Source organism: Drosophila mojavensis, unplaced genomic scaffold (genome assembly GCF_018153725.1).
Source record: "Drosophila mojavensis isolate 15081-1352.22 unplaced genomic scaffold, ASM1815372v1 contig_36, whole genome shotgun sequence".
In the NCBI taxonomy this organism is placed as follows: domain Eukaryota; kingdom Metazoa; phylum Arthropoda; class Insecta; order Diptera; family Drosophilidae; genus Drosophila; species Drosophila mojavensis.
Window position 1 is genome coordinate 15701909 of NW_025318858.1, and position 26583 is coordinate 15728491.

At 40.6% G+C, this 26583-nt stretch overlaps 3 protein-coding genes and 3 non-coding genes across 10 annotated transcripts in view; 3 read left to right on the plus strand and 3 right to left on the minus strand.

The window, feature by feature from the left end:
- Window positions 1-1533: 1533 nt before the first annotated feature.
- LOC6576946 (alcohol dehydrogenase) lies at window positions 1534-3330 on the minus strand. The gene is made up of 4 exons (XM_002002890.4): window positions 3045-3330; window positions 2490-2723; window positions 2027-2431; window positions 1534-1964 (listed from the first exon to the last, which is right to left on the minus strand). Exons 1-4 carry the CDS (start codon window positions 3267-3269, stop codon window positions 1692-1694), a joined length of 1137 nt encoding a protein of 378 aa, XP_002002926.2. The 5' UTR covers window positions 3270-3330; the 3' UTR covers window positions 1534-1691.
- A 2062-nt stretch (window positions 3331-5392) lies between these two features.
- Window positions 5393-5464, plus strand: Trnap-agg. Its single transcript has one exon. It is a non-coding gene; the product is annotated as a tRNA-Pro (tRNA).
- A 206-nt stretch (window positions 5465-5670) lies between these two features.
- Window positions 5671-25630, plus strand: LOC6576951 (alcohol dehydrogenase 2). The gene is made up of 4 exons (XM_002002892.4): window positions 5671-5954; window positions 24586-24690; window positions 24749-25153; window positions 25221-25630. Exons 1-4 carry the CDS (start codon window positions 5769-5771, stop codon window positions 25485-25487), a joined length of 963 nt encoding a protein of 320 aa, XP_002002928.2. The 5' UTR covers window positions 5671-5768; the 3' UTR covers window positions 25488-25630.
- Trnap-agg lies at window positions 6226-6297 on the minus strand. The gene has a single exon. It is a non-coding gene; the product is annotated as a tRNA-Pro (tRNA).
- Window positions 6504-6575, plus strand: Trnap-agg. The gene has a single exon. It is a non-coding gene; the product is annotated as a tRNA-Pro (tRNA).
- LOC6576950 (protein outspread) overlaps window positions 6752-26583 on the minus strand; it is a 92939-nt gene continuing 73107 nt past the window's right edge. For 3 of the 5 annotated variants that reach the window (XM_032729148.2, XM_032729147.2, XM_032729151.2), the window contains 9 exons: window positions 21263-21328; window positions 20210-20783; window positions 9510-12316; window positions 9316-9450; window positions 9109-9248; window positions 8886-9035; window positions 8709-8820; window positions 8198-8519; window positions 6752-7817 (listed from right to left, as the gene is read on the minus strand). In XM_032729148.2, the coding sequence (XP_032585039.1) occupies window positions 7585-7817; window positions 8198-8519; window positions 8709-8820; window positions 8886-9035; window positions 9109-9248; window positions 9316-9450; window positions 9510-12316; window positions 20210-20783; window positions 21263-21328 (4539 nt within the window). In that variant the 3' untranslated portion in view covers window positions 6752-7584. Of the gene's footprint in view, window positions 7818-8197; window positions 8520-8708; window positions 8821-8885; window positions 9036-9108; window positions 9249-9315; window positions 9451-9509; window positions 12317-20209; window positions 20784-21262; window positions 21329-22152; window positions 22217-26583 lie in introns of those variants that run through there. The other 2 variants (XM_032729149.2, XM_032729153.2) reach the window with 2 other exon arrangements.

Genomic DNA, 26583 nt, shown 5'->3' on the forward strand with positions numbered 1-26583 from the left:
ATGGTACTCGTACTGCTTACACTTCCGACATTCCCACATCAGCATACACACACATATATATATATATATATATATATATATATATATATATATATATATATATATATATATATATATATATATATATATATTATATAATATAGGCACGGATATCCAGAAATGCTGCACGCCCATTTAAACCAAGCTCCAAGACCACCTTCGACAGCAACAACGAGTGCACCTCTACTTTATAGTACTTATAGTACATAGTTTCACATGCCTGCACATTCATTTACATAAAATATTTTATATATATATCGAGTTATATATGTGGTTAATGTTGATAAAGTATTTTATTTGGATGTAGCCTTCCACAACTTGTTGATGATCAGTCCCATTCTCGATACCTTCATATACATATACTGACTACCATACATATCGTACATACATAATGAGGATAATACGAAAAATATATATATACCTAATATATATCTAAACTAATGCTTGTGTATATGTGTATATCGAGAGTTCTATATATTTAACATATATATATATATATATGTATGCCGAGGGCCAATGTTTTGTCTGTCACTTTTGATTTATGCGTCTATATAAATATGTCAATTTTTTAATTTAATTTAAATTAATTTTAAATTGTACAAAATGTATTATACTTAAATTATAATAATAATTTAACAAAAATAAACTTCAAGTTAATTAAACAAAAAGAACGGTGTATATTTTTATTGTATTTAATGATGTATTGAAAAGAAGAGATTATGCAAACGTGTAGTTGGTGCTGCAACTTGCATTGAAGAATTGTATATATTCATATCACAATATGAAGGATCTGTGTTTCATGAGAAATATGAGTTTTTTGTATATGGATTACATTTAAAATATGAGCTTAGAAACCGCAGGCAGACAAAGAGTGAATTCACTGAACTAGGCTGAGAATATGTCTAGGATGAAAATAAGATGAATGTACAAATTATTTTGGTCATTGAGGTATTAATAGATAAATTATTATTAAATAATCCTATTAAAGTATCGCTAGATTTCCATTTAGTACTGAGTTCCTTAAAGACCAAATAGCGCCAATTCGCTTTATTTAGGAGAATTTGAATTTGAAGAATTTAGTCCTTTGGCTTCAATCGTATTTCATTATTATTGTCAATTTTATTATATTTAACGAGTAATAAATTTCCAGGCCTGTCAGTTTATATATTTGACGCACTGCTTTACAGTGCATAATTCCAAATTTGCACTGCTTTCATTTAGCAACTGTTGGATTAGCCAAGACACGCACCTTTGATAAGGTTGGTAACTAAATTTGAATTTCAGACAAACTGTAAATAGCGCACAAGCAGTGAAATGTTAGTGTACTGTTAATTAACATTTTTCATCGCACCTAACCACAGGTTTCACCTAATTTAATTTTAAGGAATGGAATTTTAAATATGTATATAATACGATTTTACGCAAATTCCTGTATAATAAGTTTGTAAAACTATTTTGATACAGTATCATTAATAAATTCCATTAGTCATCCAGTCTTTTCTCATAATACCATATCAGTTTTATTTCCATTTAAAATTTATATACTGACACCGAACCGAAATCTAAAATTTCTGAAATATATGAATTTATATATATACAACAGTTCTGAATACAGTGACCAGGGCCTGAATTGAATGCAAATTTTGAGAATGTCAGATACCCGAGTCCCAGTACCTTTGTCCTAGCCATTTGACGGCTTCCAGCCGACCTTGGTCCACCTTCCAGATGACACCATTTCTGTTCGCCTCGAGGACTTCGACTAAGCTCTTACCGGCCTGTTTCGTCGTCTGTGTAGGATGTATTAGAAGCAACTTGCCCACGCAGGGTTCAACATTAAGCCACGAGTTACATTTATTCTTCAATGGATTTTGCGTAATACCCGGATTAAACGAAAAGGCTGTTACGCCTGTGAGGGGCGCCAGTTTCTGTGAAGAAAAACGTTAATGAGATTAAGGCATATAGATGCAGTAGATCTCCAGCTAATTACCGCTAGCGAGATAGTGAAGCTAAGGACTGCCGCCTTCGAGGCACTGTAAACAGGCAGTTGATAAATTGGATTGAAGGCACTCGCAGAGCAGAGGTTGGCGATAACGCCACCCGGGCCCCCTCTGCGCTTGTCCCAAAAGTCCATGATGGCTGTTGTGGTGTTTACTGTGCCCTTGAAGTTCACATCAACTGTTTTCGCGATCTGATGCTCGTCCAGCAGTCCGGCCCCATTGATTAGCAAATCAATTTTCTTATATTCCTCAAAGACTTTGTGCAGCAGTTCCCTGCTGGCCTCCAAAGGCAGAGTGACATCATATTTATAGAACTTAATATTTGCTTTCTTATTGATGCGTTTCAGTTCCTCCATAGCCTTTGGCTTGATCGATCTACCAAAAATCAGCAGATTCTAAATGAACAAATCGGTTAGCCTTGCGTTTCATTAGACTTTGTTGTCGATTTTTCACCTTTGGTCCCTTTTTAAGAATCTCCCGACTGGCGCCCATACCTATACTACCCAGGCCGGCGACAAAAATTATATTTCTGTCAGCGATTCTTCCCTGTTTTATTTGTTTAGTTCCCTTTCCTCTTAATCTTCGCAGTAGCATAGAGCTTTTCTTACCTCCTTTTGCGCTCTCTTTTCGCTCTTTACTTTTCCTGATATTCAACATTTCTCTTTTTTCCGCGTCCTCTTTGAGCACCTGGTTAAAGCAGAGTCAGTTATAATGGAACTTTTCAATTTTATTATGTGAGAATTGAGAGTAAACGATTAGCAAATATACAAATTCTTAGAACTCCCTACACTTAATCTAAAATTTATAGTCGTGGATTATCTAACGAGAAATATATTTTGCATCCTCAGTGGCTTTTACTGCCTAAAAGGAAAAGGTTGACAGCCTTATTCCGCTTATGGTATTTAAAATTATATTTCCGTTAGATTACGAATATACAATATAACCAGACAGAGACAGAGAGAAACACACAGAGAGAGCAACATTGTCTAAATCTAGATCCAGACTCACCTTAATCAGGTGCTTATATTTGGCTTTAACATGATTTGTGGCTCTCTTATCACAGTCGTTCGGATCGTCTGGTTCGTTCCACCTTGAGTATGTACGAAAGGAGAATTTATGGTCTGTTGGATTGCGTTGAATATGAGAAAAGGCATTGCGTTCTCTGGGTATTTTGCAAATGTATCTGGCTGTGTTCGAGATCCCATTCAGCAGCACTGCAGGGAGAATGTTCATTTTCTAATACTAATAAAAAAAATTAATTTTAAAATGACAATTTGTTTCAAATTTTGAAAAATTCTACCGATCACTTGGTTGGCCAGCCAGCAGGCTTAGTCTTTAGATAAATCGTACTTGATTTATATGATACTTTATAAACAGTTACTTCTTGTTGAGCGTATACGCAATATTGAGTCGGCAGCTTATTTGAAGGCATTTGAAGACCTGATAAAAATCTGGCAAGGCATCTATAACTTACAGAAACAGAAAGAGATAGAGATAGAGAGAGAGAGAGAGATAGGCAGAGAGTTAAAGAAAAAGACACAGAAATAGAGAGTTTGAAAGTGATCCAAAAATGTTTCCGATCGATCGGGTTAAGACATAATCGATAAGGCATAACATGGATGCTAAACTGATGGCAGGATTTGGGAAACTATTTTGATGATAATAAATTATGATTAAAAATTAAATTGATTGAACTTTGTTTCAGCCATCGAAATCTGATCAGCTCAACAGGCAGTCAGAGAGAACGCTAGAGACTTTAAATGATAAAGTTGAAAAAAAAACTAAACTTGAAACAACTTAGAAGCCCAGGGTATTGCAAGTCGGACCCTCTCGAATTCCATTCTTAATGCATTAAGTCAGTTTTAATTTTGTTCTGGGCGCAAAAGAAAATGAAAAACAGCACGAGGCAGAGCAACATTGGGCTGCTAAGCATCCACTGAGCTCTCATTAGCCCATTTGTGACTATTGACGGTAAACAATGCCAAGCTTTGACTCAGACTTGTGGTGCAGCACGAACTCTGGTTTTCCCTGGAGCCTACGCTCAGTGGCTGCCCTGTTAAGCAAGCGAAGAGAAATGCTCGAAGCAACGGGCCACAAATTTATGACTTCAAGGTTCTGGCGCGAAAACGAGCACGGAAATGCGAACGAAACTGGGAACAGGAATGGGAATGAGATCGGGAACGGGAATGGAACGGGAAAGGGAAAGGGAAATGGAAAGAGCGGCCTCTGGCTGCTAACTACCGAAATTTACGATCGGCGCATTTAGGTGGCCCATTGTCCGCAATGTTTATGCAATGTTTTCTGATTTTATATCAACAGCTGGAATTTGTGGAGCTGTTGCAGTCGGCTTTCTTTGTGGGCGTTGGGGAATGACACTTTCGACCAAAGATTGCAAAGATAGCCCCTCTCCTTGCCTATTATCTAGTCGTCTGTCCAAAAATATTACAGCAGATAACACGATGCAAGCAAATTGTTATATTCCTGCAAACAAGTCGATTTGCTAGACCAAATCGGGCGCAATGCTAAATGGTCAAAGATTTAGCTGAATTCTTAGAAATTTCCCAGAGGCTTCAGCTGATCTCATATGAGCTGCCGCTGAGGGCATTTGAAAAACAATTTGGATTCATTTGGTCTTTGCACAACTGCCAAAAATAGAAGTGGACCCAGAGCCGCCACTGGATTGGCGTTTGCTGCGCTCAGCTGATGAAAACGACTCTCGGTTTTCAGACCTTACAATTTCACATGTGGGTTGAACATGATGAGCCAATTGCTGTGCTTGCAGTGAATGTGTGTTACCGGGTCTGTATGTTAAGCACTTTCTGGCCGAATCCCATACCAAATCCCAATAGTCTGAATGTGGCACAAACAGTATCAATTACCAATTGTTTATTTTACAACGTGTTCTTGATGTTGTGGCGGCTGCTGCGGCTGCCGCTGCTGCTGCTATTGCGACAATGCCTGGTGGTCGGGTCGGTCTTTGTTTGTGGGCTGGTTTGTTGAGGCTCGCCAGCTTTGTGAATCCATCAATTGGTCGTTATCTTGATCGGAAACAATCGCAATCTGTCTACAATTTGTGCAATGTTTTGGTGAAATTTTTCTTCTTCTTCTAAGGTTAATAAATTAGGCTTTTCAGTATTAGTATAAGTTGTCTTTAATTTTGTTTAGTTTCAGCAAAACTAATCATCAAAAAAACCAAAGATTCAATTGCTTTTCGTCTGCTTATTTGATGTGGACAAGTATTTATATACATGTGCACATTTATATCATATATAAAAGCTTAAAGCTTTCTTACTGAAAGCTTAAATATTCGATGTACGTTTTGTTACTGTTTATTTTTAGTCGGCGATTGAATCACCGGCTCGTTGGTCTAGGGGTATGATTTCCGCTTAGGGTGCGGGAGGTCCCGGGTTCAAATCCCGGACGAGCCCAAGTAATATGTTTTTTATTTAAATTTTTTTTTATTTTATTTATTTTTTTTTTTATCATTAATAGGTGTAAATAAGTATGCGACAGAAGAGAATTAGTTTTATGGCATTAAAATTATTAGTCAGAGCATATAATAAAGACACTCAGAATTAAGTTTTGTTTTGGTCTGCCTACCTTTTGATAACCTGTTGTCAATTCAGTCTATGTACATTTGTAGATGATTCGTTAGTTCAGTTTTGCGTAGCCAGACGACTATTATTTTAAATTTTCAAAATTTTAAAATCAAATTTTTCAATTTTAGCTAAAATGAAATATTTTCCTGAATTGCTGAAGCATGGAATAGCATGTACACCCAGATACGTTTCCAAAGTATCCAGTAGTAAGCCACACAGTCTGTCCAATTCTAAGCGTAAGTCAACAGATGGCGACCATGTTTGGAAGATGTCTTTGCTCAAACGGTTAAAATCAAACAACACAGAGGACCAGAAAAAGGTAAGTGTGTAGTTATTATATTTAAAACATATATATAAAAAAAAAAAAAAAAAACAAACAAAGATGGCAACAAATAAGTTAGGATATGATTTCCCTCTTCCCTGATATTGTCCAAAAGTTACATTAGGAAGTGACTAAATACTACTACGGAATTCAAATAATTCAGTCGTTAATATTTATTTTCATCAAATCAGATATTAATTTTTTATTTCTTTGATAGCAATATTATAACCTTCATTTTAATTAAAGTAATAACATATATCCGCGCATTGGGCTCGTCCGGGATTTGAACCCGGGACCTCCCGCACCCTAAGCGGAAATCATACCCCTAGACCAACGAGCCAGTTGTTTTTCGCCAACCGCCCAAAATTTATTTATATCGTATTTGCGTTTTTATCTTAAAGAGACTGATTTTAAGGTAAAAATAAATAAATGTGATTTAAAACAGTGTCACTACTAATTTGGTTGCATATAGTCGTCTTTATTTAAGAATACCGGTTATTCGTTTTGTCATACTCAAATAGCGTCTTTGGCGAGATCGCTTCAACTGGCTCGTTGGTCTAGGGGTATGATTTCCGCTTAGGGTGCGGGAGGTCCCGGGTTCAAATCCCGGACGAGCCCAAATAGTAAAAAACATTTTTATATTTTTTATTTTTGTTTTTTTATTTCAAACTATAAACAATTATTTATACTTTTTTTTTAATTTTTGCACAAATAACGACTTAATTGTAAAAAATATAATATATTTTGCGTTTGCCACCAAAGTGGTACGAATAAAATTTCATCAGTAGTAAATATTTGATTAATACCAATGGTTAACAGAACAAATAGAGTTTAATTTATTAATATTTATAATGCAGTTATATGCTTATATGTGTAATATGCATTTATGTATGAATGCAAAACAATTTTGATTGAAGATTAAAGAGAAAACCTAACAAACTACTGACAATGCCATCTACATATAATAGTTGAGCATATTTATGGTTTAACTGCTGTTATCGGTTTATTTTTGTTTTCTTTTCAATTTGGCCTAAAAACTACACATAAGTAAATGACACATTTAATGGACATAGAAAGTTTGGATAAATGTTACAGATACAATACAATAATAAAATAGCTGATAAATACATAAAATGTTTTTGTCAACAAAGAAAATCCGATTTTAGCCAATAATTAATAAACCAGCAAGTAGCTAGTTTACGATGATCTTGTTCTTGTTGGTTGTTGTGTGTATTATTGTGATCAGTTTTTCCATTGCTCAGCGTCCCTTCCAGCTAATGGCGGAGGGGGGCGAACAGTCGTTGTTAGTGTAACTCAATCTCGTTCTCCTAATCGCTCCTGGTTAAGAGAATCTGCAGCAACATCACCAACATCATCTTTGTTAGCCAACTTCATATTTATGTATTTCCATTCGATTTTGCATTTGGTTTAAGTTTGTTGTTTTTTTCTTGTTTTTTTTTTTTTTTTTTTTTTACATGTTAAATATATAAAATAATTTATTTATTATTAGCACTAATTATTCTTTGGTTGTTCCACTGGTTTTGTTGTTGTTCTTGTTCGCTCTTGGTTATGGGTTTGGGTTTCCATTCAATTCAATAGCTTTAGCGTTTCATTATTTCATTGTTGTTCATTGTGCTTTTTCCTGTTGTAATTCATTGTCAGGGTTGTGCTGTTGCTGTATGTTAATGACGGCAGCCGTTTTATACGTTCGTTTGTGACTGGATCCCTTTGAATTGGGCAGGTTAATATTATTAGCAGCTGCCGTTGTTGTTGCTGAAGCTGTCGTCGATGATGCTGGTGATGTTGTTTTAGCAGTGGACTTTCGTAATTTCTTTCCAAACGTCGAGTTGCCTTTCAGACCTTTAATAGAACAAAGCAAGAGACATGAATATTATTTTGCTTAAGACAATTCGAATGAATTTTTACATGTAAAAATCATATGAGTCTGTGCTTGAATGTGTGTGCGTGTTTGTGTGTGTGTGTGTGTTAGTGGAAAACAACGTGTAGATTATCTTATGCACAAAAAGAAATGCTTTTACACTCCACACCCGATAATAGAATAGACAACAAATACATTTATCGCTGTTATGTAGGCTAGCTAAGAGAAGAGAAGAATAGATGGATAGAGGACCACAGTGAAATACGTTATAGACAGTGGGTAGAGATTTAGAGAATTAGAAATTTGTTGTACGGCGGTGCTCAGATCAGCGTGATAGGAAAGTGAAATGCAATTCGTTTACCTTGAAAACATAAACGATTCTGATAGATGGCAAATATATCGTAGGGCTTGTAGCACGGCTCATAGGCTAGCTCAATGTCAGCGGTATCGATATCGTTGCCGGAATCAGAAATGTTTGTGGCAGACGACGTTTGGCAACGACTGAGCTTATGGGAGGGTATCACAAACTGGTTTTGCTCCATTTTATCGGGCTCTCTCGATGCCGTTACGGGGTCTGTGTCTGGGTCTAGAGATGCTGTTGTTGTAGCTGTTGTTGTTGTTGTTGTAGATGTGATTCTTGTTGTGTCTGTATCAACCATTATTTGTGGTGGGCTCTGAACAGGCTTTTTGTTTTTGTTTTTTTTTTTTGTATTGTTTGGTTTTTGTTTTTGTGTTGCGGAAGATGGTAACAAAGTGTATTAGTTTTTGGTATTTCTTTAGTTTAAGTGTTAGTCACAGATATTTTATACATAGAGTTGCTCTCTCGTCTACAGACAATCAATATTCAAATATAAACAAGCAGAGCTATCTACCTCACTGTCCTGGCAGGCAGCGTCCTCCTTCGATCCCGTGGTCAGGCCCTGCACAAAGTGCACATCGCTGCCTGGATCCTCTGAGGCCAAGTGGGCGCGAAATTGTCGATTTCTGTAAATGAAAGTGAAATATCGATTGAAATTCGTCTGATAATTCAAAGGGTGTGAATAGTTTACCTCAGCTCCAGTTGCTGCATTTGCTGGAAGTGCCGCAACTTGCCATTGGCCTGGTGCAGCTTCTCCTCCAGTGCAGCATTTTCCACACATTTTATGGAATACTTTTCAGAGAATGACAGAATCTCCATGCGCAGTTCGTCGAGCTCCTCTCTGCAAAGAGTGTACGATGGGAATTATTGAAATGTGAAACGCTCGCCACGTTTCTTTCACTGTGAGCACTTACTCCTTCAGCTTGGCGCCATCTCCGCGTATGTGCTCCCCGCGCTGCACCTGACGCAGGAACTCGGCTTTGAAACGTGCCACCTCGCGTTGCACCTCGCTCTGATGGGCCTTGCGCATAGCATCCAGAGCAGCCAGAGTTGCCTGGAATTATAACAGGAGGGTTGTGTTAAGATCCACATAGAAAGCGAATGGAAAAGTTAATACGAACCTGCGTTTCCTCAGCTAACGCTGTTTCCTTCTCCGCCAGCAGACGCTCAATTTCCTGCTTGTGCTTCTCCTCCATATCGCAGATAAGTCGACGATGCGATGACTCCATGGCACTGAGCCCCTTCTCGCATAGTGTCTGTTGGGATAGATGAATGCATTAGTGATATATCGATATATGATTATGGATAGACCTACCCTTAGCTGTTCGATTTCTGTCTGATAGCGCTTCCGGAAGCTGAGTTCGTCTGGGGCATTGGCATGCTCGTGGCTATACACCTCCCTGAGGCACTCCAGCTGCTTGCCGTGCTCCTTCTCTAGCAGATCAAGACGTTTCTCCATGCGCTTGCAGCGCTCCTGCTGCTGGCCCAGTTCGTCGCTTAGTTCATTGCGCTGCTTCAGCAGCAGCTGCTGCTCCTGCTCCTGGCTGACGCACTTCTCCAGGGCGGCTGCCAATTCGCTCTCACGCTGCTCCAGCAGCTGCTCGCTGCGCTGCAGATCCGTTTCGGTCTGCTGGTGGAGTGCTGTCAGCTTATCGATGCGCTGCCGCAGCTCACAGCATTTATGGCAGGAGTCCTGCAGGCACGACAATTCCATTTGCTCGCTGACCAGCACACAGGTCTCGGTTAGAGCGCGCTCCAGTTGCCTCAGTCCGTCCTTTCGCTCGTTCAGTGGCGACACCGAGCGACGACTGCGATGGCCCGCACGCAAATGCTGCAATTGGGTCACACTCTGCTCGAGTCGCTCCTTGCTGCTGAGCAGGACATGCTCCAGACTGTGGAGTCGCTGCAGCAGATGGGCATTCAGGGGCGACGATTGACTGCTGGACTCGCTGCTAGACTCGGTGGTGCTTGGGTTGGTGCTGGGCGTCGACTGGCGCTCCACGGTTTCGCGTTGCAGCTCGCTCAGCTTCAGCTCCAGCTGCTCCTTGCCCTTCAGCGAGAGCGAACGCCGTCGCTCCGATTTGGCCAGCTTCTGTTTCAGCGCACGCACCTGTCGCTCTGAGGTGCTATACTTGATCGTCAAGTCCTGAATGCGAGCGGCCATCAATTGCAGCTGGGCCCCATCCTCCATCTGGCTGCGCTCCAGCTTCTGCTGCAGCGCTGTTTGGATCAGCTCGAGGGCATCGTATTGATTCTGGGACTGCTTCAGTTCACGCTTCATGGCGCGAATCTCGTTGACGGCCTTCTCGAATCGACTGCGCAGCTCGTTGTATTCCTCGGCCAGCGAGTCCCGCTGCAGGCAATAGGGATCGATGTCGCTGATCGTGGTCAGATCGCTCAGGGAGTCCATACGCTTCATTTTGTGACGCTGCAGATTGCTCAGGCTGGCCACCTGACTATTGCCCGCCTGGAGTTCGCGCAACCGTTTATATAGACTTTCGTTCTCCTCGATGCCCTGCGCCAGTCGATCCTCCAGCTGTTTGATCTTGCACTGGCTCTCCGTCAGCTGCACGCTCAGGCCGTGCACAAGCTCCGCTGCGCTCTGCTTGGCGCTGTTCAGCTCGGCATTCAGCTGCTGTTGCTGCTCCTGCAGTCGCGCCGTCAGCTCCTGCTCCGTGCGCTGCAGCGTCGAGAGCAGCTCGGACATGCGTGCCTCTCGCACCTTCGCCTCAGTACGCAGTGTTTCGCACTGTTGCTTCAGCTCCCGATCACGATCACGATCACGATCACGATCACGGTCACGATCTGGCCGCATCTCTTCGGGCACTGCCATCAGCGGCAGCTCATCGCTGGCCACACTGTCCACGGTGCTGCGACGCGAGCTGGGCGGGGAGCTGCGGCTTCGCTTGTGGAGACTAGCCAGGCTGCGATTGCGCAGGCAGCTGCGCAGAACGGGCGGAGAGGGTGAGAGCGGCGAGCCCCAGTCGAGGCTGTCGCGCCGCCCGCCCTCCGAGGCGGTGCGGTACTCCTCGTCCGAGGAGAAATGCGGCGCATTTGCCGGTGTTCCCGGCGTGGCCGGACTAGAGCCGAGTGGATTTGTCTGCAGCTGCGCCTTCATGAAGTCCTGTTCAATGTCGCTCGGCTTCATTGCCGTGGGCGAGACCGTTGCCGCCGTGGTCTCCAGCAGCTGGGGCAGACCCGCTGCACTGCGCAGTGCCGCCAGCCAAGTGTTGCGCGAGCTGGGCGAGAGTCCGGCCAGGAACAGACGCTGTTTGTCCCAGGTGATCAGCTGAAAGGCGTGCTGCTTGCTCACGCTGGGCTCCTCGACGACGTTTGACAGGCTGTTGACATCCAGGACACCATCGAGCACGCCCCTCTCCTCGCACAGCGGATCTCTGTAGTAGAAGAGCGCCGCACCACTGAGGGTGAACCAGTGCTTGCTCCACTCGCCCGTGCGGTTGTCCAGCTTCATGAGCCAGCCCTTTTTGGCATTGAGGGATTCCTTTAAGCTCTTGGCCGACGACGATTTGCCGGAGACTGTGCACTTGCTGGACTTGTTCAGGGGCCTCAGCTCATCCGATTTGGCCAGATAGTTGGCGCACAGCTCATCCAGATTACAGCCGCCATCGGGATCGCCTCGCTCGTGCTGATAATGCTTAGCGGGCTTCAGCTGCAGCTGCAATCGGCTGCCGGCCTTTCCACTCTTGGCGCTCTCCACTTGCTGCTTCGATTGTTGCTGTTGTTGCTGCTGCTGTTGTTGCTGTTGCTGCTGCTGTTGTTGTTGTTGTTGCTGCTGCTGTTGTTGGGATACCAACACCGTTGGTATCTTTTTGACTATTGCAGACACAATGGCTGGCGTTGAGTTGGCCGCCAGTGGTAATGACTTTGGTCTCAGATTGCCAGTCGTTTGCTCGCCTTTACCGGAGCTCGTCACCTGGAAGTCGGTCTCGTCGCGCGACGTCTGGTACGGGTAGTGATGATTGTTAAGCGCATTGTTGACAGCCGTCGACCAGCGCTTGTTCTGCTGTTGACTAAGGTTCGTTATCGTATTGGCAATATCCTTGATGGACTTCTCATCTCGTCGAATGTCCTCGATCAGCAAACAGCCAGTGGGTTGGGAAACTGCAAAGAGATCGTTACGAATTAGTGAATAGAATTATAGACAGTTGCCTGGGACCACCGAAAATGAAAGTCTTTTAAAATCGAAAAAAGAAGGGAACGGACATAAAAAAATGAGGCCTCTAAATGGATGGTTGCCTAAGGCCCCGCTGAGGGGTTGATCCGGCACTGAGCACAATCTAGAGACTCTCAAGGAATATTATTTTGAGCTCTCTCACTCCCTCAGGCTGTCAAACTGAGCAAACGCTTTCATTAGGCGCATTGAAATATGAATAGGACCAACTATTTCTAGAGTCTAAGCATATCAGTGTCAGTGCTTGCTCAGGGATTCCACACTCCCAGGAATGTTATCAACCAACCGAAAGCCATAAACCGCTGAGCAGCGCTAAGTTATTTGTGTGCAAACATAATAAAATTATTAAAACGAGTGGAATGGTAAGAGGATCCCTTTCGTGGCTGAGATGCGCGATAAGGCGAACAAGTTTTCGCCGAGGAAAAGGAAACCTGTGAGAGAGTGACGAGTCGTTGCGGTGTGGTAGTAGTGCCATAATTTTATTAACACCCAAACGAGTCGACGATCCATCGGGGCACTATCGGCCGAGAGGCATTGCCGCCGAGTTGTCCCATAAATATATATGATTACAATATATATATATATATATTTAGAAGTGCCCTTGGGCTTGGCTGGCTGGACCTGTTTCGGAATTTTTATGATAATAACAGAAATTTCCGACCAGGCTGGGCACCTTTTTTCTCTTTTTAAATATTTTTAATGGATTTAGCCAGCAAAGTCTGCGCTTAAGTGTGCATCAATTCGGTCAGTCGAACAGGTTGAACTCTTAGCTAACTTTTTGGCCAATCGAACTGCTTGCGTTTATCTTGATTATTAAGTTGTGGGCAAAACAACGTATAAGACATAAGGAAAATAACAAAAAAACAACAGCAACAACTACGAAAAGCCGACTTCTTTCACTCTGAACTTGTTGGCTGAGGCTGAGGCAGCCAAGCTAAGTTAGTCAGCCTCGGTTGGATCATGTTGCCAGCTTCGCGACGGTTACCTCTGCTCGAGACGGACTGACTCAACAAGCAGGTTCAAGGTTACTGTGCTAAATGGTGGGGCATGTCTTTAATTGGCCGACTTGTCGGCCACAGTTGCCAAGCAGAGACGGCGACTACGAGAGGCCGGACGGTGTTGCCGTTGATTAGGCTCAGCTCGACAGGCGTTGGAGCTATGCAAGCCAGCAATTGAATTTATAATGCTTATAGTGCTCATTCATATTAACCTAGCTGACTTTACATTTGTACTAAATAAAAGATCTAATCAGGCATTAAAGAGATACTCCAAGGAAGGGAATCTCTGAAATTTCCTATGCAGAATGTAAATTTAAATAGAACTGGAATTTAGTAAATACTTTCGATTCACTTGTACAGGGCTGTCCATATTCGACGAACCCAACTGGCAGCCGTATTAAATAACAAGTAAGAAGACTCTAGTCGAGACTGCTCGACTAGGAGATACCCTGAACCCTCTAATCTGTTATTCTAATCAGTCTGCTTTTCTTTTCGACACACATACATACACACGCACGTATTAGAACGCGCTCTGCTAGCTGCGCAGTAAGCAGCGACTGCGCTTGGGCTGCGCTGCAGTGTGGGCAACATTATAAGAATTTATTTGTTGAATAATTTAATTTCTAGACGTACAATCTTAATGAAACTTTTAGAGCGTAATCATATGGTGAAAATGTATGTACATTCCAAAGCACGTGTCTCTAGTACTTGAAATACGACTTTTACAAAGGTGAGGGTGAGGGGGTGGATATAGGGGTGGGGGTAAATTACAACAAAATACGAAATTATATAAAATATATATAAGTCTACATTAAAAATTTGCAAGCTCTAGCTCTAAAGGTGTAGGAGATACGAGCCCAAACCACTATTAATTCGAACAGCATGTTTTTTTTGCAGTGCGCAATGTTTAACACACTATATTGTCAATACTACTAAAGATAACACATACCAATTCATTTCGTCTTAAAGATAATTTTATTCTCTTCATGATGAAAAAAAAAAATAATGCTCTCTTTCCAACAACAACAAAAATATGAGTAATTTACTAAAACGGTATACTTAAGAGATAAGAAAAAATTGACCACTATTAATTCGAACGCTGCGTAAGCTTACCTTAATCTCAAGAAGAGCAAAACAAAAGCAACTAATGTAACGGAATCTAATGTAACGGAATCACTATCTAGTTATGATCTGCAAATAATGTCACAATACAGCATGCAAAAAAAAAAAGTTTAGCAACGATGGTGCGTGGTAAACCAATTTGTAAAGAAATCAGAGTATTGATTAGGGATTATTTTAAATCTGGAAAGACACTTACGGAGATAAGCAAGCAATTAAATTTGCGTAAGTCGTCTGTGCATGGGGTGATAAAAATTTTCAAAAAAAATGGGAATATTGAAAATAACATTGCGAATAGAGGACGAACATCAGCAATAACACCGCGCGACAAAAGACAACTGGCCAAAATTGTTAAGGCTGATCGTCGCCAATCTTTAAGAAATTTGGCTTCTGAATGGTCGCAGACAATTGGCAAAACTGTCCACCGAGAGTGGACTCGACTGCAATTAAAAAGTATTGGATATGGTTTTTATAAAGTATGTTTTGTTATTAGCTGTGCATCGTACCCAATAACTTACTCGTAATCTTACTCGTAGGCCAAGGAAAACCCCTTGCTTACGCTTCGTCACAAAAAGAAGCGTTTGCAATGGGCTCGGGAAAGGATGTCTTGGACTCAAAGGCAATGGGATATCATCATATTCAGCGATGAAGCTAAATTTGATGTTAGTGTCGGCGATACGAGAAAACGCGTCATCCGTAAAAAGTCAGAAACATATCATAAAGACTGCCTGAAAAGAACAACAAAGTTTCCTGCGAGCACTATGGTATGGGGATGTATGTCTGCCAAGGGATTAGGAAGACTTCATTTCATTGAAGGGACACTCAATGCTGAAAAATATATTAATATTTTACAAGATAGTTTGTTGCCATCAATACCAAAACTATCAGATTGCGGTGAATTCACTTTTCAGCAGGACGGAGCATCATCGCACACAGCTAAGGGAACCAAAAATTGGCTGCAATATAATCAAATGGAGGTTTTAGATTGGCCAGCAAATAGTCCAGATCTAAGCCCAATTGAAAATATTTGGTGGCTAATGAAAAACCAGCTTCGAAATGAGCCACAACGGAATATTGCAGATTTGAAAATCAAGTTGCAAGAGATGTGGGACTCAATTTCTCAAGAGCATTGCAAAACTTTGTTAAAATCAATGCCAAAACGAGTCAAATGTGTAATTCAGGCCAAGGGCGACGTTACACAATTCTAATATTAATTAAATTATTGTTTTGAGTATGATAGTAAATCACATTACGCAGCGTTCGAATTAATAGTGGTCAATTTTTTCTTATCTCTTAAGTATACCGTTTTAGTAAATTACTCATATTTTTGTTGTTGTTGGAAAGAGAGCATTATTTTTTTTTTTCATCATGAAGAGAATAAAATTATCTTTAAGACGAAATGAATTGGTATGTGTTATCTTTAGTAGTATTGACAATATAGTGTGTTAAACATTGCGCACTGCAAAAAAAACATGCTGTTCGAATTAATAGTGGTTTGGGCTCGTATAATTAAATAACTAGCTGTCGATAAGGTTTTTAATCGATAATAAAATATCGGGAGTAGTTATCGATATATAAAGAAAAACTTGATATGCGCGTGATATACACGGACCTAGGAAAAAAAATTCAAGTCTCTAGCTCTTATATCTTCTGAGATCGACGCGTTCATACATACGGACGGACGGACGGACGGACGGACGGACGGACGGACGGACGGACAGACAGACGGACAGGGCCAAATCGACTCAGCTCGTCGCCCTGATCAAGAATATATATACTTTGTGGGGTCTGCCACGCCTCCTTCTGCCTGTTACATACTTTTAACAAAACCATTATACCCTGATTTCCCATTTTCAATGGGTTCAGGGTATAAAAAAGGAAAATAAATGAAAATTATGAATATCACTGTATCACGCCTAGGATGACACAGAAAAAGACAAACTTAGTTACAATAGTCTGAGGAGATGTTGTCCGTTGTTTCTCGTTTCAGTTTGAACATATATTCATGCTATTATATAGGATATTTATTGTGCATAATCTAAATAGTCGATTGGAGTTCGTGATTGTTTATATTCAGCTATTATTCAATGTTACTCCCGAAATATACCATATCGGAAATGGGCGTTCAGTCTCTACTTTCAGTTGAAATTGTAATTGTATTTCAAGTAGAATTCCCTTAATAGTTAGTGCTGAATTTTCAGGTAGTTTTAATTTTATAAACTTTAAGCTCTAAAAGTTTAATAAATAAAGTTTAATAAATAAATGATTCATTAATATAATATGGCAATTTCCCATACAAACAATATATCTAGCTTTTCCCTAAATTTCGAGTTTCATTCTCTATTTAATCGAATCATATCGATTTTACTCTCTTCATTAATTTCTTCATTTCGCACTCAACCCTGTCTGAAATTGACCCTAGTGAGTGTGCCCAAGCTAATTGCATAATTCAGCAGCTGCATCTTATTAATGGCAGATATATATATCATTTATTTACCCTCTATCTTTAAGCTATAACTAAATCAGAAATGTCCTATTCAGAGTTAGTCAAAAACCTGCAGCTTCATTCATTCAATTTACAGATTTCCCCATTCTGCATTTCAATTGCAGCTAGTAAATAATAAACTAAAAAAAATAAGAATAATCACTTGGTTAACATTCTTTAATCAAACACGTTTGATTAATTAGTTCAGCAATTTAGTCCACTCAGTCATGCAGAAGTAAACCAGCTCAGACTCCGCCTTGGCATAATTAATAATCAAATTGCAAGTTCATTTGCCCGTGTTCGCCTCTTTGCTTCTTTTGGGCAATAAAAATAAGCCGAGCCAACTAGGCTGACAGCCCAAGGCACTCCTCCTGCTCCTATGCCGCCATGACTTTGAATAATTTCTAACCGACTGCGACGCCGCATGGAGACTGCTCGAGCACGAGCGAGCTCTACTACTACGTCCAACTAATTGTACTCGAACTCGTACTCTCATGAATATTGATTGGTTATTGCTGGCTGGCTGGCTGGGTCTCTCCTATCCCTCTTAAATTGTATTTCATATATGCATTAGCCCTTGCCTACGCCGTCTATATCTTCTACTCTCTCTGTTGTATATTGCGGTACGATATAAGGAAGCTGCTGTCTTTAGCTAACATATGTTATTGCCGTAGCTGGCTGAAGGCATAAAGCGGATCTCTCTTGAGTTTCTATTAAAAAAGATCATTGTAAAGCTTTAGCTATACAATTTGTATTCTGTTCTCAGGCTTTATATTTCAGTTGACATCCAATTCCAAAACAAAATCAATGCATGTCTCAATCACAAGTATTCTTTGCCACGTTCACATTCAAATTTCTTTGGCTAGCACCAAACTAGTCCAGCAAAAGTTGTCTTTCGTCACCTTTGGATGCATAATTTGCAATGCATAATTTAGCAATGTTCGCTCAAGCGACGACTAGCCCATTTAATCTGTGGTCCATTCTTTGACTGCAAGATTTATTTGCACTGTAATTATTCACTTTGTGGCAACTGCCGTGAAACTCGCCCATTAAAGGCCCCACCACGTACACCGCATAACAACACACTGACTACAGCCGGAGCCTGAGCATACATTTCTTCTTTCTGCGACTCTATGTGCAGGGCGGGCGGTCTGTCTGTCCATGGACCAGACCCCAACAACGCCATCAGGCGTAGGAAAAACAAGTTAGTGTGCTCTATTTGAGAGGTCTCGACTGGGAGATACCCCAAGGTACTTATGAAAACATAGGCTGCCTATTTGAAAAAAAGAAGGAATATGAGTACCTAGACGACCGTTAAGTATATAAATAACGTTGAGGACTAAAGTCTAGCCGACTGCACAATACGCTGCTGATCGACCAGAATTTTGCCATTTATATGGTTGATGAGCCGATAAAAATTTTGGAGATTTTTTATCCATCTGATTTATTTGAGTTAAGCCAGTTACTGCAGTTCTTAGGCCAGGCGAGCTCTGTTTTTTATTTTGTAAATTTCAGCTGTGGCATATGCCACGTCAGTTCTTGAACGCCTCAACTCAACTCGCAATTTATCAGCAGAAAATGTGAGGATTTGTTGTATGTGCCAAGTCGTCCTAGAAGATCACTCGGGTATTCAAGTAACGGCAGGAAATCTACGTAGCAGCAGAGCTAACGTGGTGTGTGCGCGTTTGTTCATTCTTTTTCCTTTTGGCTTTCGGTTGGAGTAACGAGAAGACAACGACAGAGAACAACGATCTGAATACACTATAATTTGAGCGTGAATATCATTTTTCCATGAACAAGTATCCTGCAGCAATGGATGTGGGAACATTCACAGTAACTGCAATTACCTGGACTCGGGCCCAGCGAGTTAGCTCCGAGCCGAGCCGAGTCGAGAGCTTAGGTACTAGTAGACCTCCAGAGGTTCAGAGCTCAGATCTCTGAGCACAAGGGCAGGGACCATTTGGGCATTGTGTGCGCCTGCTTTGGATCTAAAGCAAAATTTATGAAGCCTACCATTAAGTAGGCAGCTGCTGGGGGAGAAGGTGGCCAGTTGGCAGTTGCTGGACTCGCATTGTTGTTGTTACTGTGTGAATTCAAGGTTAATTTCGTAGCCGGGTCTTTAACTAGCTGCACGCACCGCCCCCAAAAGAACCCCCCTCGCCTTGGCATGGCTCTACGCAACCGTTGCAACGAGGCGACGCATCGCCTACCCCCTTTGTGCCCACCCCCTCCAGCTCAGCGTCTGTCTGGCCCGGCGTGGTCCGGCCTATGCCTGTGCCTGATAATTTTGATTGCTGCAAGCCATAAATGATCATAAAAATTATAGCAGCCGATACAAAGAGGGCAGCGAAGAAAAGCAAAAGCAAAAGCAGCAACAGCAAAAATAAAACAAACCACAACTACAAAATGCCTCGATAGGAGGACGGGCGCGGGGTGGGGGCATAAAATCACAATCATAAAACAGATTGTGCAAATAAATGCTTTGAGGCGAAAAGTAAAAGTCACTTTATCATCTTTGTAATATATGTCTGGGCGCATACCTACATATATGAGTGATGTATGCGAAAGCCTGCAAACATATACATATATATATATGTATATGTGCATATGTTTATGGTAAGCCATATTTTAATTCCAAGGGGAACTCTTCTTTATCAAGTCTGACAGTAAATGGGGAGTACTTAAGGCGCTGACCAGTGGTCGTTCAGTTACTTTAAATTCGCTACAAATCAAATTTTTATTGAGCAAGGCAAGCCAATTGTGATTCGAACCGGTTCAAACTTGAAGCTTCAGTGTTTGCAAAATAAAGTAGAAATCGGCATTGAAATACATATAATGTAAGATAAATTCGAATTAGGATAGACGTACCCTATAATTCTTCTCTCATCTCTGTCTTTTTTCTAGAACAGAATTATAAATAAATTCTTGATTTTGCCTTAACTTGGTAAAATGAGGGGCTCTAACCACATCTGACTTTAACTATATTAATATTAATTAATAAATTTTCCTATACATTTCTGGTTTTAATTTAAAATATTTTAAGATATATTATAGTTCAAAGACCACTTCATTTCCATCTCTTAAATAGATTTGACTTCTGATTTTCATTTTCAATTTATGAAATATATTATTCACCAAAGACGACATCAGGTTGACTGTCAATATTTGATATGATATGATGATATTGATTCGCATTCAATTCATCTTCAAATAGAGCTTACCACGATTTGTGATTTCATTGCCCGCATTGCGATTGTTCTCATCCTGTCCGCCATGGCAGCTGGATGGAGACGTTGCTTTTGTTTTCCTCGACGTTGACACCTGTCGCTCCCGATTCTCGTCTTCGTCCTCCTCATCCTCACCCGTCTCGACGCCATCGTCGGCATCATCATTGGCCATCGCACTGACTGTTAGGCCAACGTTATTCGTGGAGCTGCTGTCCTCGAGATTACACAGCAGATTGCCGGCCGATTGGGAAGACGTTAGGGTATCCTTGTGATAGGAGCTATGGCGGTTGCCCAACTTGATCGCCATGTCCACGTTCGAGGACTGACGCAGACAACTGATTTGGCCGCCCGGCAGCGTGGTGCTGCGCTTGTGCCGGCCCTTTGATTTGGGAAAGGCTGTCAGTATATTGAGCCACCACTGCGACTCGTCCGGGCTGATGCCCTTGACAAAGGTGACGCGATCCTGCGCCGTTATGGCAATGGAGTTTGGATGGCCGGTAACCTCCTCGGCGCTGCTTACTTCGAGCACTTTGGTCATATCGATGCAAGCCTGTGGTATCGTCTCGGGCTGCAAAATAGAAGGCGAAAGGAGTTTAGATAGAATTTCCTTTTTAACTGCAATCCATTCTAGAGATATTTGGATCAGGTATACCACAATATTCTTTCGCATATACATATGTATCATATCAATAACCTTTGTGAAGATTCTCTATGACTCTGCCAGTCCGAAACAAAAGCTCTATTTTCTCATTCGCATGGGAAGGATATAGCATATATGGGTTATATGATATATATATATTTAGGGAATATCTTATATAGTATAGAGCTCAGCCTATTATTGTCTATAGGTAACTTCCTCTGTTATTAGAGAAACAATCTTATAATGAATACTGTAAGCACATATTATTTCAAAGCTTCTCGTCAAAATCGACAGTTCTGAGAGCTGAAATCACAGCTTATCAGCTGGATGACTGACTGGCAATGTATAAATATCTGAAACGTAATCTAGGCATAGTCTATAAAGTATAATATACAACATATACTCACATAATCATCCACTGAATAAGTCAGTTCTCCATCATCGTAGAGGACAAACCATCGTCTTTGCCAACGCTGTAAAAGAAAAAAAAAAAGAAAGATCATTTTAATTTGTTATTTAACCTCATCAAGAGTCGGCAATTCAATAAGAATCAACCCCCCCATTCTACACGCTGAAAGTAAAAATAATAAATAAAATAATATATGAATATAATATGAGCTCAATATTAGCCTAATCTCTTAATTGCTAATCAACACACTGTTGAGTCTGGTTCTCAGTTGACGATCCACTGAGAGGCTCTCGAATGAATCAACACACACTAGAGAACGGCACTACCATATTTGTTTCGGTGATATATTTACATATCAGACGATTGGCCCTGTGGCTCGTGCCTTGTCAGATCATTACCATTTTAGAATTTTAGCATTTTCGGGCTTTCGTCTGCCTACGAGAGGTGGTGATGGTAAATTATTGCCATTGGATGTGACTACAACGCCCCCTTTTTTTTTTTAGGCGAAGGACTCATAATTCTTTCATATGTCGCCTCGCCTCAGCTCCAGCTGCCGTCATCATCCCCAAAAAAAAAAAAAAATAAATAAATAAATGACTAGCCCATGCAATGGCATTGCATGCATCTATATACAGGTTCTGATTGTTATTGTTGCTTGGCGCAGATGAATGCAGAAATCATAACAAATGCACAGCCTGGGATACTGGATACTGGATACTGGATACTGTATACCCGCAGACCCAGTGCTCGAGGACTGGCCCTGGTGATATTTATTGTGGGGCTGATATTTATGTAAATTGCTAAAAGTCAAAGCAAATTAAGCCCAGGCCTCAGCAGCGATGACGTTGAAATGTTGCATCCCATGTGCGAGGCCCAACAGTTTATTACACTTTTATTAAAGTTGCCCGCTTCGCCCATTAACTGCACAGATAGCTATTGTGCTAAATTATGGATAAGGTGCGGCCAGGCACACATGCGGAGCAGCAACTTCGGTTTAGTTGGTCTCTTATTCAAAATTCATTTCGTATAACTAACTATGTGAGTGTGTCTATAAGTTATTTGTCAGCTATTGCTATCAGTTCAGTTCAGCTCAGAGCGAATTTCAAACTATAAATCGAAAGTTTTTCATTGATAGAAAGTTCTTGAAATAGATGATCATCATTTTTTTTGCCTCGTGTTCTGTTTTTAAATAATTATTTGTAAACGTACAGCGGCAGCTGACTGAGTGATCTGATTGAATGATTGACTGCTGACAGACTGATTGGTAGACAGACTTTAACATAGGCTGACAGGGACAAACGAAATTACAAGAGCGATAAATTTTCATCAATATATTTTATAATGAGGTCATTGACGGATTAATTCCTATATCTAGCAATATATTTAATAATATAATAATTGTATAACAGATAAATATGTATGAGATAAACTGATTCATGCATGTATATGCATAATATATGTATACTATGAATTATACTTAGTATATATATAGTTACAAATATACATATATTGACAGTAATATAATTAGTAGTCTTTACCCTAAACAAAATTCAAATCTACTGAAAATATAATTTTTCCCCTAAAAAATAAAATTGTTCCTATTTAGAATGTAAATAGAATAATCTAGAAAAAAAATAAATGCATTGTAAGGGCTTGTTCATACAACTTAAGCTACATTTTTTCAAAGTGTATAACGAAATAATGGGTTAGTATCGCTCGCAGGCCTAGACTGCTAGGTAACACACATAAAACATAAAAATAGAGCTCGACTGATAGTGACATTTACTCAACTGATAGGCCGGACTTGTGGTTGTCTGATAAGAGACGACACCTTATCAGCAGACGTTCGCGGTGCTTAAGGGTCTGCACTGTGGCAACACAATCTGCCAATTAGTAAAACGGTCATTCAAAGATCATCTATAACAAATTAATTACAGATTTTTGTTACAACACGATGACAGACAATTCTGTAAAGGTCATAAAGAAAGCAAATAAAATTTTTATTACGGACTTAAGGCTGCTCAGGTAGACTACTTTCACTTCGCCTAATGTTGGAAAAATCCCTAGTTGGCTAAGTAAACTCTGAGCAACATATGCCGTCGACACGTGTGCTTGGCAATCTGCCAGATAACTAGATACATTCATTTTTCTTATACCTAGAACTCGTAGCCCATGATGGGGTATATTCATTTTGTGTAAATAGATATGTGACAAGGTTTGAGTGGCTTTAAGAACAATTGAGCTTGGCTAACGATTTTTGTTTAATCGCCGGCCCCAGGGTTTTTTTTATTTTTAAATATAAGAGCTCTTAAATATATACACTCATATGATAATGTGTTTACATGATAATTCGCATGCTCATCAACGTCGATTAGCGCCCAGCCCTTAAAGTAGAATATATTAATATTTTCTATGTACACAATAGATGTTCATACCCCCATGCAACAATCGGGTAAATTGCGGCTTGCGGCTAAGGCAAAACAAACATGTCTAACCAGAATGTGTATATAATTAGACGTGAATGTAAATACAGAACTGCTCAAGTGGTCCATATACATCATATATAGAGTGTATGCTTACAGTAAATAGACTTAATTAATATGATATATAGTCGGAGCATGAATGCCGTATGAACGAATTGTTGACATTCCACTTAAAAAAATGTTTCGTAAATTATGTGGGATTGGCTATTTCTGGCATGGGCTACGTGTTAGGTACTTGTTGGCTCCAGCATGATAATTTTTTCAGTGCCCACGCCCCTTTTTAGCGACGCGCTACTCACTAGATGCAAATCAGCTGATGCTCAATTTGCGACCACAACAAAAATAACAAAGTTCTTGACTACGTCGATTGCTTTGACATTCAGTGAAGGTTAAATCTCCTCTCCAGCTGCTAGCTGCGAACTGCAAACTGCGTTCTCCCTCTCTTCAGTCAACTATCGCACAGTGCTCGATGTTTCCATATATGTGTGCTTATGTGTATGTGTGTATCGCTCTCTACTGCTGCATATCGCCTATTTGTTCTCCCATATTTACAGCAGAGCATTTCATTACTTAGACATCGACCTCGACATCCACCGCATCCACGACTTAAAGACTTGGATATGTAACTATTTAAGGCGCTGCCCGAGTTGGCGTCTAAGACGACGTCGATGTCGACGGCAACGCCAACGTCAACGTCGACTACGCTGCCGGCGTTATTAAAAAGTTAGCTTAAAGATTTTCCGGTAATACCGGCAGCGTGACAGTACGATTATCAATAACAGGAAAATAGTAAGACTATTCGAGATCCTAACATGCATTTCACTTTTACCCTGCACAGGGCGGCGGCAAAGATGCAATCGCCGGCAAGAATATCATTTTCGTCGCCGGCCTGGGTTGCATTGGAATGGACACCAGTCGGGAGATTGTCAAGAGCGGACCAAAGGTAAGGCTGTGTGTCTGCATAATAGATCTTTCAAAACAAATTACAAATTGTTCCATAGAACCTGGTTATCCTTGATCGACTTGAGAAGCCAGAGGCTATTGAAGAACTAAGTGGCATGAACCCAAAAACAAAAGTAACGTTCCACCCCTATGATGTAACCGTTCCATTAGAGGAGTCCGTAAAGCTGATGAAGACAATCTTCGGCCAGCTGAAGACAGTCGATCTGCTCATCAATGGAGCTGGCATCCTGGATGACCACCAGATCGAAGGAACCATTGCAGTGAACTTCACAGGCACAGTGAACACCACCACGGCCATCATGCCCTTCTGGGACAAGCGCCAGGGTGGCCCAGGCGGTGTCATTGCGAACATCTGCTCGGTGACAGGCTGCAATGCCATCTACCAGGTGCCTGTGTACTCCGCATCCAAGGCAGCTGCCCTCAGCTTCACCATGTCGCTGGCTGTAAGTGATGAGCCTATCGATTTAATAAAGTGTGCAACGATTGTCCAAATTTCATTCCCCAATATAGAAACTGACTCCGATTACTGGCGTAACTGCCTATTCCATCAACCCTGGCATCACGAAGACAACTCTGGTCAACAAGTTTAACTCGTGGCTGGATGTGGAGCCTTGTGTGGCCCAGTTGCTTCTGGCGCATCCCACTCAGACGACTAAGCAGTGCGCCAAGAGCTTTGTGAAAGCAATCAAAGAAAACAAGAATGGAGTCATATGGAAACTGGACTTGGGTCGCCTGGACACCATCAAATGGACCAAGCACTGGGACTCCCACATATAATTGCTCAAGTCTCGAAACTCAGAAGTTTGTGGCCGACAGATCAGATTCACCGAAAGTCAACTAAATTTTAAGTTTAAGTATAAGGCTAAAAACAGATTAGATATTTTTCAAGTGAAATAAATATACTCGCTTAATTTATGAAATTGCAAAGTCTAATATCTCAATTGGGTATACAAACTTTCCATATGGCGTTTGCTGCGTCGGAAAAGAATTTTGTTTTCATAAATATGATACGATTCCTAAAAATACTCATTCAAATTTCTTGTTTTTCAACTTTTTTAAATAAAATCTTTATGATTTTTTTTAGTTCTGTGATAAGCTCAATCTTCGAGTATGCTGCAACCTCTATGCATCCAATCAGTTAGTTCTAAGTAATATATGCGAAATAGAATCTAAACATAGAACAGAACTGCCATCGTTTTGAATATAAAGTCTTTAGTATTATTTGCGCCATATGATAATTCACTTTGTGAAAAGTTAATAAAATAAGCAAATAGTTGCAGAAGTATACCCTGGTTTGGTTTATATAGCTATACTCTTATTCAAAACTTATTGAAAACTGGTTTCCTGCATTATCTCCTCATTTACTCTATAATATTCAGTCTGATAAAGTAGATCAAAACCATCTACATAATTCATACATTCTTTAGCTTTTTGTTCAGTATTTAACAACTTGGAGTATTGATGCTATTTATATATAATTGGTTACTTGATATGGAAGAAAATATATATTTATTTCGATAAAAAAGTTTGACAATTGCATTATCATGTAATTTAGATAACAGGGTATAGCACAGTTGAGAATATCTCATTTCTAATTCTAGTTGTATTATAAATAAACTAGTTCAGGGAGGCGGCGCATGATGTGTACTCTGCGTAGCTGCGTAGTATGTAGAATTTAATTTAAGATTTCTACACATAAACGCAAACACGCGAAGACACGAGCGTTTAGACAAAGGCAAAATAAAACCAAAAAATGCTCCGAGTCTAAATAAAGCACATGGAATACGTAAAACCGGCATGATTTGCTTTGACTTTGGAGAAAAAAGAACCAAAAAGCAACGAATCAAAACAAAACGCCAACAGCTCTGCCCGA